Genomic DNA, 16,196 nt, shown 5'->3' on the forward strand with positions numbered 1-16,196 from the left:
TATTTTAGGCCATGATAAAGTGGTATTAGATTAATATATCTCAAATTTTCAAAAATGTATAAGAATTGGAAAAACTAAGTTTGGATTTTTGGTTGGTACCAGTGTGATAATAAACATAACAGAATAGAATTTTTCTCTTCTTATTGAATTAGAACCTAACAAGAACTATTATTACTGTATTATACCAGCTAAATGAATCTCAGTCATACCAAGAAAACCTAAAAATCTCATTTAAAATAACTCACTGTAGACAATTTCAAAAATTGGTATTATACCTTTCAAAACAGACTGTTCCATTTTAAATTTCCTAGAAATATCTGGAATCAATTTTAAAAAGATATTATCTCATGGTATTTTAATATTTCTGTCTCACTTCACTATACATTTCTGCTCCTTACGTTTCAGACATCACCACTTTTTAAATATTTTGTATTTAAAATATTTAAATACAGAGAGAGAGAGAGAGAGAGAGAGAGAGAGAGAGAGAGAGAGAGAGAGAGAGAGAGACCGGGTACATGTTTGTGTACAAAGTGGAAAAAAAACTGGATCTCTTAGAACTGTAGTTACAGAATGTTGTCAGTCACCAAGTGGATGCTGATAACCAAATCCAGATCTTATGAGGGGGAAAAAAAAGTTGTCCATATGCCCTGAGCCACGTCTCCAGCCCCTGAACAAAGCTATTCTCCCTTTAAAATGTGCATATTGGTAGCAAGTGAACTGCTGTGTAATATTAGACATAACTTCACTTATGTAGTTAAAATATATCACGTAATATTCTTTACATGGAAAAAAACATTTTGGCTAACAAATATTTCATGTTAACAGTTACCATGTAATAGTCACATCATCATTTTTAATTGACACCTGTCTTAAATAAACTAAATACCTGCACTGATGTACCTTAAATACATTAAGAAGTCACAGTAAACAGTGACATTTTGATATTTAAAATGTAATGCATTTTTTTGCTTTAAAAAGGATATATTTTTAAAACAAAAATTTGAAAAATAACATAAAGCATTCAGTTACATTTTACTACATCTAATTATAATGGATAACTGCAGGAAAACAGTTTACATGTTTTGCAGCTTAGAGAGATGGACATTCTCTTTATCCTCAAGTGGCTTTTAAGTGTAACTTGCTAGACCTATAATCTATAAAAACCAAAACTTAAGATTTTTCAAAATTGAATCAAAGGATGAAAACCAAATACAATAGCTAACATTTACTAACAAATTATTACAAACACAATATTAGAGAAAAAGAAAATATTAGTAATGGAGCAGTTTAGTAAATGTTACTTTCTTGTTAAAATCTTACTTGCCAGTGTTCAGGAGAGATGGCTGAGCAGTTAACAACACTTGCTACTCTTAGGACCTGCTGCTTGTGCAAGGACCCAGGTTCAGTTCCCAAAATCCAAATGGCAGTTCACAACTACCTATGACTGAAGTTACAGGGAATTTGATAGGCTCTTCTGACTTCCTCAGTCACCAGGCACACACGTGGTGAAGACGAAGTTTCTGTTCCGCCCAGTCCTGCAGCCATTTAGTCCCAAATAAACACACAGAGGCTTGTATTAATTATAAGCTGTTTGGCCAATGGCTCAGGCTTCTTATTGGCTAGCTTTCTCTTAATTATTGACCCATGTCAATTAATCTATGTATTTCCGCGTGTCCTTGGGCTTACCAGTGATGCCCAGTCCCCTTTCTTCCTTGGCAGCTACATAGCATCTCTCTCGCCACTCACCCTCTATGTTCCTATTCCCAGAATTCTCCTAGTCTGGTAGCCCTGCCTATATTTCCTGCCTGACTAGATACTGCCTGTCCATAGGTCAAACAGCATTATTCATCAACTAGGAAGAGAAACATATATTCACAGCATACAAGACATTCCCCCATCACATGTAGTACACATATAGAGATTTAGACACTCATACATACACATAAAATAAAAAGTAAATACATCTTTAAAAAAAATCTTACTTTCCAAGACCAGATGTAGTAGTAGTACACACCTAAAATCCCAGCACTAAGGAGGCTGAGAGAGGCTCTCCATTAGTTCTAGGACAGCCTGGCTAGAGAGAAGGCAAAGCAAAATGTAAGTTTCCAAACAATCATAAACATCTGTTTTTTGAAAAATGGCCCGACCACTTCATGCAATGTTTCTGAAGTAGGGTAGTCTTCCATAAGTCTCCATACTTGCTTACAGGAGTACAGCCTTGACAGGTAGACAGAATGTTAATACACCAGACATTACATCAGGAAAAAAATAAACTTGACTCAATATTTACCAAACGCTTAGAAAAAATATTTTCATAAACAGCCTCCCAATCATGCAGGTGTATGTTTGTATATACAACCTGTTCCCATAGTCTAAAATTACCTATATGAGGCTAGCTAGATGGCTTAGCAGGTAAAGAATCTTGCACTAATGCTTGTTAACTGACTTCTACAAGTTGTCCTCTGAAAACTGTACACATACACACAGACACATACATACATACACACACAGAAAAATAAAATTACCTATTAGTAATTAGGTAATTTAGTAACAGATAAAGAGACCTAATATAAACTCTGGAGCCAGAGAAAATTATTCTGTAATTTTTGCTATTGAGTACAGTGGCAAATTAAGTCACAAAAAGTATAAACTATTAAACAATTTAATTTTAAAAACAGCATTAATGTGCACTATTAACCAAGCACCTTTCTTTACTAAGGATTCACTACATTATACAACATCCCTTTTTGAATATTTGTATTTTCTTAAAAGACTAATTCTTGATCTTTGACTCTGGACTTTTGCAATCAATAATATCCCCTTGCCTCCATTTTCTACAAAGGTGCATCTGTACTTTACCTTTGACAGACAACACAAATTTCAATTGCATGCCCTCATTTATCCCTTTGCTATCATTATTCTATTTCCTCTATTTTTCCTCAATTAAACATTCCCTATTTTGTTGTATTTGCTTTAATAAGTTTTTTAAATTTATGAAAAAAGTGGAAAAAAAACAAGGTTTTGAAATACAATTAACATTCATACTCTTTAATCTTTTGGCTTTTTTAACTCTTTGGGGGCCCACCACCCAGCTCCCAAATAAATCATAGTCGGAGGCTTATTCTTAGTCATAAACCTCTGACCTTAGCTTGGCAGGTTTCTAGCCAGATTTTCAAATTAACTCATCTATCTTTTCCCTCTGGGCTTTAAACTTTCTTAATTCTGCATATCTTACTTTTCTTCTTACTCCATGACTGGCTGGGTGGCTGGCCCCTAAAGTCCTCCTCTCATTTTCTTGCTCTTCCTTCCTTGTTTCTCCTTCTATTTACACTCTCTGCCTGCCAGCCCCACTTATCCTTGCTTCTGCCTTGCTATTGGACGTCCGGCTCTTTATCAGACCATCAGGTGTTTTAGACAGGCAAAGAATCACAGCTTCACAGAGCTAAACAAATGCAGCATAAACAAAATCACACACCTTAAAATAATATTCTACCACAATTCATACTAAAGCATCCTTTCCAATAGCAGTCAACAGTAATCATAGGCAGTAAATAAGAAAAGTGGATGTTATGAAATATCTAGGTAAATAATGAAAAACTTCCCCTACTAAAGTATAGACAAGTCATTCAAAGGAAAAACCCCACTGATTCAGTGCCTGTGATTATAAACCAATGACCTCATATGCAGAATTCCATTGATGAGATTTTTTTTAGTAACATCAATATTTCATATTGAAAACTTTAAAATTTAATAAAGCTTTGTCAACAGTCTTAAGCATGTGCAAAAGGTACATGATATATGAGATATATATGTAAAATACAGAATAGTTTACTTTCATTTTCAGAGTAATATAAACTAGCCTATAAACAGTAAAGTCTTATATGAAATATGATTTCATGCAAATCGGACAAAGGGTGGGGTGAAACCTCATGAAGATAGGCTCATAATCCCAAGACTTGAGAAGCAATAAGATCTTGAGTTTAAGATTAGCTGGGGCTACAAAACAAGATCAGATTTCAAAAACTAAACACCTTTAATCCCAGCAACTTGGGAGGCAGAGGCAGGTGGATCTCTGTGAGTTTGAGGCTAGCCTGGTCTACAAAGTGAGTTTCAGGACAGCCAGAGCTGTTACACAAAGAAACTCTTGTCTCAAAAAAATCCTATTTGGGCCGGGAGTACACACTTACCCTTCTCCTCCCATTCTTGTTATCTTAAGTCGAAAATCCACGGAGTTCAGACTGGGAGGTTTCCATTTCAAAATATCATCACACCGACCAGGTTTATATTTCTAAAGTGAATTAAAATAAAAGCAATAATTAGAAGACAAAATTTAGGACTCAATTCATTCAGCATAATACTACCTTTTATTAAGCAACGTTTTTTTATTTTCACTTTGGTTTTTTGGTTTTTTTGTTTTTTGGGGTTTTGTTGTTGTTGTTTTTGCTTTTTCGAAAGAGGATTTCTCTGTGTAGCTTTGGAGCCTATCCTAGCACTCACTCTGGAGACCAGGCTGGCCTTGAACTCACATCGATCCGCCTGCCTCTGCCTCCTGAGTGCTGGGATTAAAGGCGTGCGCCACCGACACCCGGCCACTTTGGTTTTTTAATTGCATTTATTTGTTTGTTATATGTATGCAGGTGGGTGTTCACATGCCAAGATTCATGTACGGTGGTCAGAGAAAACTTTCAGGATGTTGAGTCTCAAGAAATTCCTTTTCCCAAAGTCTGGCATTTTAGACAAAAGTCAGCATTTCCTCAAGAACTTAAAAAGATAGTTTTTATTGCTAGAAGGAATCATTCTTCCTTACTTGTAATAAAAGGGACATAAGGCTCCCTCCATTAACCTATGCCTGAGGTGCCTGTTTAACGTATCAAAGCAAACACTGGCTACCAGTCTCTCTCAACATCACCAATACCTATTACAGAGTCATCTGGCTAGCATACCCCACCCCCTAACCTCAACCTCTTCAGCCTGATCATCCCTCCCTTTTCCTCACAGCTTCTCTTCCCTATATAACTCAGCCATTTTGGCTATATGGGTTCTTGGCCTCTTGGTCTCCTGGCTCCCTCCTGGCCTAGTAGCCTCCCTTTTTCCTCTCTTCCCTTCCTCTCTCACACACTCCCCGCCACACACACAACACCTCTCATGGCCTGGTTAGGTCTGGACTCTTCTGCTATATGCTGTAACATCACACAGTAATTACACAGCTATCATTATCAGGAGGTAACTCAAATGAATTAAGGATTCTTCTGATGGATAAACCAACACAAAAGCTGTACTTGGCATTATAATCTTGTGACTGAATTGACTTTCTAGCTGTAGATTCTTCCTATAGCTTATTCCTTTCTGTAACAAACCTGGGATTTACTTCCGACAGGTTAGCAGTACCTGATCACTTACTAGGAACAATTTCTCCCATGCACTTGGGAGTTTACTGATCTTATGTGAAAAATCTGTTCTCCATTAACAGGCTCTAGTTTACTGATTAAATTCCTTAGCTATGTGTAAGACCTATTTCCCATTATCAGGTCCTTGTTCCCATCTCCATTGCAATTTCAGAGATCTGCTTTCCTGCAATTACCTTTATTGACAGGCATTTGGTCAGTGTTGAGGGCCCAGGCAAAAGCATCCCATCTAAGACATTCCCAGATATCCAAGGACAGAGAATTACTATATGTCCAAAGCTGTTGATTCACAGCTGCACAGATAGATAAGAAAAATAAGCATGCCCTAGCTTTACCTCACCGGCAGATAGAGAAGCGAGCGATAACCTAAACTAACCCTGCACTAAAAGATGCTCAAACTTCTTGTTTTACTAACTCAAGATTTAGCTCAGAGATTTACTGCTCCCTCCTGTTTCCCCGGAGAAGATAAAGACAAAGGTAATCAGCCCATTTGCTCATCCTCATGGAAAATTAAACTCTCCTGAAGGCCTGTGCTGCCACTGAGGCTAGAGCCCTGGAAGGTGTCAGGTTTTGATCTTGTGCAAATTTAACTTAGACCCTCTCTCTGACCTACAGCCCTAAGCAACTGATGCTAAAAGTTTCTGTAGCAGTTTTAGTTTATTGCTCTGTGTGTAAATCTTACCTGCCTTGCTGACCCTGAGAAACTCAAGCCTCACATTGCATTGTAAAAAGAATTACTGTCGCAAATGTATATATACTTGTAACCTCAAGAAATTGAGACCAAAAACAGACAGAGAAACAGAACAGCAAGAGAGGAAGAGAGCAAAAGAATAAAGGAACATGAAGAGGAGCAATTGTGTTGAGTCAATTCCCTTCTCCCCTCAGATTTTAATTGTTTCACTTATTTGTACTCCTTTTTTTGAACTCTGAGCGAAAACTCTAAAAACCAGAGCTTTAAAGTTTTCGATACTCTTCCAGAAGCCTCTGGCTGAATTCTCCCTAATACCTATAATAAACCATACCTAGAAGCAATTGTATCTTTTTTTTTTGGGGGGGGGGTACAACTGGTGCTGAAACCCAAGGATTGGCATATATGATTTTTCCCTTCAAGGGATTGAGCCACTCCACAAGAAGCTGCTTATCTGACTCTCCTAGGGTATGTATAGATCATTTGTTTCTGCTGGTTTCTGCTATCCATCAAATTAGACTCCAAATTCAACAGTCCAACTCTTTAGCTGCTTCTTTCCTCTACCTGCTCAAACCCATTTGCCTCTTATCTACTCTGTTAAGTGTCTCTCTGGCTACTTACCATAGCCTGCTACACCTTCCTGGGGCATTTCTTTATGCCCTCCATGCGAACACATCTCTCCTTTTAAAGACACTTACCCATCTCCTTCCATCAGAACCCTCCCTTTCCCCAAAAGCCTCTCCTGGTCCCCATAGGAGCTGCCTTTACCTCCTCTTCAGCTATTCTCTCCTCTCCTCTTCTACTGAGTGTCACCCTGAAGCTGCCTGCTTTGTCTACTGATACTATAAAAGCCACATTGTTGTGTCAGAAAGCTCCTCTCACCCTACTGAGCCCTGTGTGACCTGGAAAGGGACACCTCGCCCCTAGGCTTTGAGATATCTCTCTGGCAAGTCTCTCATTCCCCTTGGGGGTGCCCTGGATTGACATTCTTAACACCACTGACACTTATCCCCCTCCACCCTTTGTTCTCAGATCCTTCCTGGAACTTCATCTTACCTCCCTCTAGGAACTGCCTACAGTCCCACATCTTCTCAAAGACAGTCTGGGCTACTGCACTGTCTTTCAGCTTCCCCTTAGAGCTTATAAGAATCCTCCTTCTCCTGTGAAATCCCATTCTGTGACCCTATCTCCTTTTCTCCTTGAACTTAATTTCCTCCATGGACTCAGAGATTTTATTAAAGCCTCACTATCTTACTACAAACAGCTTGGCTTCAATAAAGATCAGTGGCCAAAGATTTACACACTACATTTCCAAATTCTCTCACATGGTAACATCATCTACCACCATGCAAACAAATGATTCCAAAATCTCTTGTATCTAAACTTGCTCTGTTCTACACTCCCAAAGGTATCTTATCTCTAAGGTTTTTCCATTTTCCACTCTTAAAAATCTTTTATCTCTATGATTTCTTTGTTCTCTGCTCTCAAAAAACTCTTCAAAGAATTTATGCTATAAACTGTATCTGGATTTGTAAGTTCCTTAGGTATGATTAAAAATATCTGTAACAATATTTAGCTTAAAACTTATAACAGGCTTATAATTTTAAAATCCATACATAAGTAATCTTAATTTGCTGCAACATACTATATATGTGACTTAACTCTTGTTTCAACTGTATATGTAACTTGGGTTCCACTTTGAATTAAAAAATAAATCTACAAAAACAAAGATAACTTAAATGGGAATTATGTGGCCTGTGTCCATCTTCACTGATGACATACAATGTAACTTCACCACCATCTTGATTAAGATGACCATGTGATATAAACTAAGGCAGCACCCAGAGAAACTACTCAGTCCTACTGAGCTCTTGGTTTTTCACTGTATCTCCTATTTTAAACTAAGGAAACAACAACAGATCTTGAAAATATTTTGGATTAGTGTGGATTTTTGTATAATGATGAATTCCTCAAGTTATAAAGTTATACTCTCCAGGCGTTGGTGGCACATGCCTTTAATCCCAGCACTCGGGAGGTAGAGGCAGACGGATCTCTGTGAGTTCGAGGCCAGCCTGGAGTGAGTGCCAGGATAGGCTCCAAAGCTACACAAAGAACCCCTGTCTCAAAAAACCTAATAATAATAATGATAATAATAATAATAATAATAATAATAATAATAATAATAATAATAAAGTTATACTCATATTAATAGTAGTTAACTTAAAGACAGACATCTAGCCTCTTAGCAAGGTTAGATTTCTTTTTCTGAACTTTCATAAACAAGAGTCTGCCATTTTGTATGGAGGGCAAAAGATCATCAATGAGCAGGTAAGACTGATATATCCCCTGTTAATAATAAAAGATACGAAAATCAAGTTCAGAAAATAAGTAGCAGGCCAATCAATGGTTCAGGGGTAAAGGTGTTTGCCCATGAGCCTGCTAACCTGAATTTGATCCCTGTAACCCACATGGTTTAAGGAGAGAGCTGAGACTGCTGTAAGGGAAAAAAGGGGGACATGCCTTCTCCTAGGTATAGGTTGAGGAGAAGGTTTTTATTGTAGATATGATGGAGAGCATAGCCAGAGGCATCTGCAAGGGTCCAGACTGAACCAGGCTATGAGAGGAGAGAGGGATGAGAACAGTGAGAGAAGACTGAAGGGGGCTAAGAAAGGAGCTGCTGACCAAGAGCCCAAGAGAGTATGCAGGAACCAAAAGGGCACACAGTCAAAATGGCTGAGGTTATATAGGGATCAGAGACTGGAGAAATGGGAGTGAAGCTTAGGAGTTGGAGAGCTTGAGGGTAGGAGGTGGGATATGCCAGCCAGAATGACTGTGTAACAGATATTGGCCATGTTGAGAGATCTGCTGGCCAGTGTGTCTGATTTGATGTGTTAAACAGGCACCTTAGCCACAGGTTAACAGAAGAGCCATATGGCCCTTTTGCCAGAAATAAGGAAAAGAACTCGTTTTAGCAACAGGAACTATCTTCTCTAGTCCCTGAGGAAATGCTGGCTTTGTCTAAATGCCAGATTTGGGGAAAAAGAATTTCTTGAGGCTTAACATTCCAGCCTTTTTGTTGATGATAAAGGGGTGACAGAATCATACAGGACAGCATTATACCTTAAGCTATTTGCACAGGACTGCATTGGCCTTACACTGCCAGATCCAGAAGGTCTGAGGGATTTTCTTATTGAAGAGGAACCTGGGAAAACTGATGTGCTATGGCAGAGCAGGGCAGTCAACCCAACAGTGTCCACAGTGTGGGCAGAGCCCTGTCAGTGGACTCTCTGCCAAAGAGACCAAATATTCTCTTAACTGTTTTTGCTTTCTTTTGATTTTGAATTTGGGGTTTGCGTTTTTGTGTTCATGTACAGGGTACACATTTGTGGAAACCAGGGGTCAACATCAGGTGTGTTTTCATCAATGGCTATGCACGTTATTGTTTGATTCACTGCTTCTGAGTCTGCTGGAACTCATCAAGCTCAAGGAACCTCCCCTTATTTTTGCCTTCCTAGTGCTAGGATTACAAGCATGAGTAAACTAAACTCCAGTCTTCATGTATTTATAGCAATTACTTTACTGAGTCACCTCTCCATCCTAATGTCATTGTTGTTGCTGCTGCTGCTGCTGTTGTTTTGAGACAAGGTATCAAGAAGGTCAGTATGGCCTCAAAATTCACTATGCAGCTATGGATAACCTTGAATTCCTGAGCCTTATCCCACTTCCCAAAAGCTGAGATCATGAGCCATTACCCCTTTTGTGCAACTCCCATACACACATTTATATACATACAATAACAATAAACATTTTTAAAAAGGGGGGAATGGAGGTAGGAGTGACATAGGACTGTTGTAGAACTCATTATGTAGCCAGAGTTGACCTTGAATTGACACTAATTCCCCAAGTGCTAGAATTACATGATGCACCAACACACCCACTTTCTTAATATTATTTTCTTAACATCATTTTATCTTTCTTTTTATCCCCCTTCATTTTTTTTTTTTTTTAGGATACTAGAGATGTTTAAACATAGGGCATTTCAGATGCTAACTCCAATAATGATTTTCACAAGCAAAACAATGAAGCTAGATTCCCTACCACACATCATATTAGGAAACCAAATCAAGAATCTAAAAATGGAAATCCATTTGGAGAATTATAAAAAAGCTAAAAACAAGTCTACCATAAAACCAAGAATATTCCCAAAGGTCTCTACATCATACTCCACACATACTTGCTTAGCCATGTTCATTGCTTCTCTAATCAAACTAGGTAGGAAATGCAAACAATCTCAGTGTCCTACAACCAACAAATGGATAATGAAAATGTGGTATATATACACTATGCAATACTACTATTCAACTGTAAGGAAAAACTGAAATCATGAACTTTGCAGATTCATGAATGGAACTAGAAAACATTGTACTGAGTGAGTATGATCCAGATCTAAAAAAGATATCAAATCTTCTCTCTTATTGGAGGCTCCTAGCTTGAAATTTTGAGATGTGAGTACATGGCCTATAGCAACTACAGAAACCAGGAGAACCACTGCAAGGATAGGGATGTTGGAGAGCAATAGAGAGAGTAGCAGGGTACACATGTCTAAGAAGGAAAATGGGATAAAGGGTGTTCCTTAGGGAGGGAGAGAGAGGTAAACACAGAAGGTGGGAGGCGAATAAAGGGGAATAGCAAAACACAAGTGATCTAGTAGAGGAAATGGGAAGGGAGGAAGTAAATATAGAAGGTGGGGCAGGGTAAAATAACAAGGTGTCTGAAAAAGTCACAAGGAATCATACTATTAATTATCTACTAAAGTAGGGGAAAACCTATAAGGGGTGTGTGGGTGTGTGGGGGGATATAGGTGTGTATATATGTAGGTATGTTAAAACTAAGTATGTATGCATAGGTTTAGTTAAGCTTTTCTCATCTAGGCTGACAATAATCCACCCAACAGCCAAAGACCACCTAAAGAAACTTCCAATACCAAACATAACAAGCTCTCTTTTGAGTTGTTGGCCAAAGCTGTCCATGTGACTCCTAAAACATACATAGCCCTACTGTTGCCTTTGGTTACTCCCCACTACCACCTACTGTAGAAGGTTAAGTCCCTATTGCAGAAGATACCATGTACTTCAGAAACAGGACCCAGATACCCCAAGCTGGAGCTGACCTAAATATACCCTTTATGAGGACTAGTTTTCATGGTACCAGAAGACACCAGGCAAGCTTCCAAAAGAAGGAAGTAACTAACAGTCCTACCCACCTATGAGCCACCACATCAAGGACCAGCACAGCATGACAATCCTAAGGACATAGTAGTGTTAGCATAAATACCTCAGTGGTAACAGCTCTCTAATTGGACTTAAGATCAGCTCAACAAGAGGGACACCATGCTTGATACTGGAAACCCAGTTAACTACTCAGTGCTTTTGAAGTCAAGGTTACTGGAAGAAAATCTACAACCACGCATTTACCAACTAGCATAATCCCTAATGATAATCTACAAACATATATCCTTATACCCACAGGTAAGTGTTTAGATCTCATGAAAGAACTTTGCAACTGACAGAGACCATTATAGAAAACCACAATCAATCACATACAGAGTTGGGGAATCCAGTCCCAGTGGATACATATACAAAACACTTCCACACTCAAGGCTCATGTAACATTGAGAAAGAGGGGTTCAGAAAGATTCTAAGCCCCACAGGCTCAGGGAGTTTGCCATGAGATATTGTCTCCAAGTAACATCAAAAGCTATAACATAACCACCCAAGTGTGAGCTAAACAAGGATGACACCAATGGACATGCTAACTCAATGGGGAAAGAGTCCATGAGTCCTCAACCCTACACAAAGACCTATAAGAACCTGAAGAAAGCTGGGAGCTGTACAGGTGACCTTCCTCAAAGAAGAACACACCAATTAATTGTCTAGTCCCTAATGGTCATCCCTGAAAATACACAAGTAATATATGAACTGAACAGGTTATATTTAGGAGTAAGTGTGTGCGCATGTCTTCATGTTGTAACAATTAGTGAAAAAAAGAGGCCATGAATTTGAAAGGGGAGAGGGGAATGTGAAAGGATTTAGAAGGAGGAAAGGCAAGAGAGAAATATACTTAAATGTCTGAAAATGGACAAAACTCAAAAAAGAATCTTAAACACAGTAGAATTTTAAAATTGTAATTTTATTTTTTATCATTTTTAACTTTCTAAATTCATTTATGCACATGAATATTTAGCCTGCATGTCTGTGTATGCATCACATGAATACCTGGTGCCCATCATGCTCAGAAGAGGGTGTCAGATCCCCCTAAAACTAGAATTAACATGGTTGTGAGCTAGTATGTAAGTGCTATGAAATGAACCCAGGTCCTATTGAAAAGCAACAAATGCTCTAAGTTGCTGAAAAATCTCTCCAGTCCCTAAATGTAATTCTATTTATTTTAATTTATGTATACGTGTGTATAAATGCCTACAGGCATTTACAGAAGTCAAAAATAGACACCAGATTCCCTGGTTGGGAGCCACAAAATCATCTCAATGCTGGTCCTCTGAAAGATCAGCAAAGGATACCTACTTCTCTTGCTCTAAAACCACAATATCTTAGAAGAAAACAGAGTAAATCTTCATGGTTGTAGATTTAGCAAGGGAATCTTAAACTGAACATCAAAAGCATGAGTAAGCACAAAAGAAAAAAGGAAAGATAAATCAGTAACACTGTAGAATCTTTATCCTTCATGGGGAATTCATGGAACTATTATTTGATACCTGACAAGCATTTAACATCTATAATATATAATTTTAATATACATTCCAACAAGTCAAACAACACATCATCTATTGAAATATTCGAGCAGTTTTTAACTTTTACTCAGCTAATATTCTATTGTTACAATGTTAACAGCATATTTGGTTATTCTTATAAAAAAAAAAAAAAAACCTACACTGGTGATAAACTTCATTGGAGGGAAGTTCCCAAAGACTCACTCATGCCCTCCCAACATGGTCTGCATCTCTTAGGGTGGCCTCCTGCTTCCCAGAGTAAGAACTATAGGATGACCAGGACTCTTTCCAAGGCTCTGTCTGTGTCAGCCTCCGATTGGACCTTCTAGGTGTCTGTGGAACCCCTCCCCTCGTCCACATGCCTGCACACATGCACGTGCATGTATTCCAAGAATACAGGAAGAGCAGTGTTTTATTTGGATGGCTTAAGGCCTAATTATTGACATACGACTATTTCAAAGCTTTAAGGCTTATAGAAAGAAGTATATCTTATCAAAAACACAAGAGTAGAACACAGGATTTACCAAAAAGAAGCAAATATGTGAATTCAGTGACTATGTAGAATGGGAGCAGATCGTGGAGCTAAGTGATTTCATTTCCTTCTTTCCTTCCTCCCTCCCCCTCCTTCCCTCCCTCCCTCTTACCTTCCTTCCTTTCTTTCTCTCATTTTTAAATGTTGAGACAGTGCCCACGCTGGTCTCAAACTTGCTATGTATCTGAAGATGGCCTAGAATTTCTGATCCTCCTGCTTCTACCTCCTGAGATGAGTCCAGACCCTTTTGCCTAGCAGCCAACACTCTACCAAATGATCTGCATCCCCATACCCATTTTAAGTATTATTTTCCATATATACAAAAATGCATAGAACAATTTTATAAACTGTAAAAACATCCTAGCCACAGGAGCACAAATTTCAAACACAAGTCAATATGATGACAATTTAGTATAATTTTTTGTTGTTGTTGTTATAAGGAGTTCCTAAGAAACATTTTCCAGGCCACGTATGGTGGTACACATCTTTAAACCCAGCAGAGGTAGTTGGATGTCTATGAGTAAGGGCTACATGGTGTGAACCTGACTTTGAGGGTCGGGGGAACACATGGAACCTCTTTTCTATGTAGCTTATTTAAGAGCAATAAATAAACAGGGCTAGGGAGACAGTTCTGATTAAAAGCATTTGTTGTTCTTACAATATACCTGGGTTTGGTTCCCAGCATTCATGTGGTTACAACTATCCTAAACTCTGGTTCCAGGTAATTGATGTCCTCTTACGACTGTTGTGTGCATCAGACAAGCACATGGTGAACAGATATACATGCAAGCGAAACACCCAGACACATAAAATATTTAAGTCTAAAAAAATAATTTAATAAAAAGCATAATATAGAGTATTTCTCCAGGTATTATGATTAAAAGTGGATAAATTTAAAGTCAAATATCTACTGCTTCAATGTGTCAGTGCAACTCATCCCCAAATTCGCCACAACAGATTCACTTAGGTGATATACACAATTTAATAGCGACTGGAATACTCTTTAGACTTGCTTTGCACAGAGTTTTCTTACTGCTCAAACTGGAAAATGTTTCCAATTGTCAACTCATCTCTGAAAAGACTGATAAAAAAATAGTTATTTTTGCTAATTAAGGCTATTTGATAGAAATCTCACAAAATGGGTCATGAGGCAACAAAAAGTAAGGAAGAAAGGAGTGTCTGCAGAAAAGACAGAGCTGAAAAGTAAGACAGCAAGCCCCTGTGCTGAGCCCTCCTGAATCCATCCACACCCCTGGCCAAGGGAATTCTCTTAGAGACAAACGATTATTTATTCATGTTTATTTGTTTGTTTTTTTTAAAAAACAGAAGTAAATAAAAAGAATTTGTTTTTCACAATCTCCAAATATGGCCAAGATAGTACATAAAAGGGATTAAAAGGCTTTTGAAAATAAATATTTATGACTTACCACATCTGAAATATGAACTCTTGCTGAAGTACATAAGTATATATATATTCTAGCACATAATAAGGAGTGGTGAATTTTAATTACACTGAAATCACCAGCATGCACTCAGATTAAAATCATCAAAGCTCTAGTTAACCAATAAATATGATACCTCTAAGTATACCCGATTTTTTTTCTTGGTTTTTGAGACAAGAGTTCCTATGCAGCTTTGAAACGTGTCCTGGAACTCACTATGTAGACCAGGCTGGCCTCCAACTCACAGAGATCCACCTGTCTCTGCCTCCCGAGTGCTGGGATTAAAGGCGTGTGACACCACTGCCCAGCAAATAAACCTTATTTTAACAAGTAAACTGTTTAAAAGAGGAAAACTGGAAAAATATTTCTATTTGGATACAACCCCAATATGAGATTTCCAGAGTCTCTAAAGAAACAACAATGCAATCAATTTAAATATTAAAAATATTAGAATATGAGAGGAACATATTTAATAAAACATAGTAGAGCCTCTATTCAAAGTGCAGTTGAATGTGGCTATAAGGAAACGAAAGTATAAAAACTAGACAGTGGGAAAACTGACAAGATATTTGTAATGCTGGACAGCACTGGTATGAGAAAGGTATGTTACTGCCATCTAGTGGCACAAGCCAGAAACACTATAGACCCTACACTGCCCAGAACAGGCCAAAAGAAACCACAACACAAAGTCTGTGACAGTAACTGCAAAGAAAGTAATATGTTTAATTCCTCTTTGGCTCTACTAACTTAATAATGGTAAGGAAGTTTAAAGTTTTGCTTCCCTAAAAAATTAGGGTATTTAGACCAAAGTTCTGTGTGCCTCTACTATCTCCAGTAACAAATACAAACAGCCATGCTTGGAAAATACTATCTTTCAGGCTTTCCACACAATGTTGTCTCCTCTTACCCTCTTACCACTTGCCGTTATTCCACCCTTTACTTTTAGATATCTATCCTCACCCCACCCCCTTTTTTTCTACTGGTTCTCACTGTAAGCCGCTCCTAGAAGACTCCAAATCTACTCACAAAAATTACTCCCAAATGTTCATTTCTAGTCTTAATTACTCTCAAGGAAACTTAGGTGCTCCTTTATAAATATGAGAATGTCAAGCACAAGTCCAATACCCTAAGGTATTAAATCCAGGCAGCACCCTAAGGTTTTAAATCTAAATGGAATCACTTAATCAAAAAACTAGCCTTTCCATCTTGATGAACAGGAACCTCCTACCTAGTCAGGTTCACTTTCTATACAGACCACTCTTGAGTCTCTATCACTCTACACTCATCAATTACCCAGCTGCTATCCCTAGAGCCAACAGACCCTGTCAAATGGAACGGATTC

The 16,196-nt window shown here is 38.2% G+C and overlaps 1 protein-coding gene across 3 annotated transcripts in view; it reads right to left on the reverse strand.

Moving 5' to 3' along the window:
* Positions 1-16,196, reverse strand: part of Rngtt (RNA guanylyltransferase and 5'-phosphatase) — a 209,152-nt gene that overhangs the window by 107,115 nt on the left and 85,841 nt on the right. For all 3 annotated transcript variants that reach the window (XM_027403414.1, XM_027403412.2, XM_035439935.1), the window contains exon 13: positions 4,188-4,288. In XM_027403414.1, the coding sequence (XP_027259215.1) occupies positions 4,188-4,288 (101 nt within the window). The remainder of the gene's footprint in view (positions 1-4,187; positions 4,289-16,196) is intronic.

The sequence above is a fragment of the Cricetulus griseus genome, chromosome 2, assembly GCF_003668045.3.
Source record: "Cricetulus griseus strain 17A/GY chromosome 2, alternate assembly CriGri-PICRH-1.0, whole genome shotgun sequence".
Classification (NCBI taxonomy): domain Eukaryota; kingdom Metazoa; phylum Chordata; class Mammalia; order Rodentia; family Cricetidae; genus Cricetulus; species Cricetulus griseus.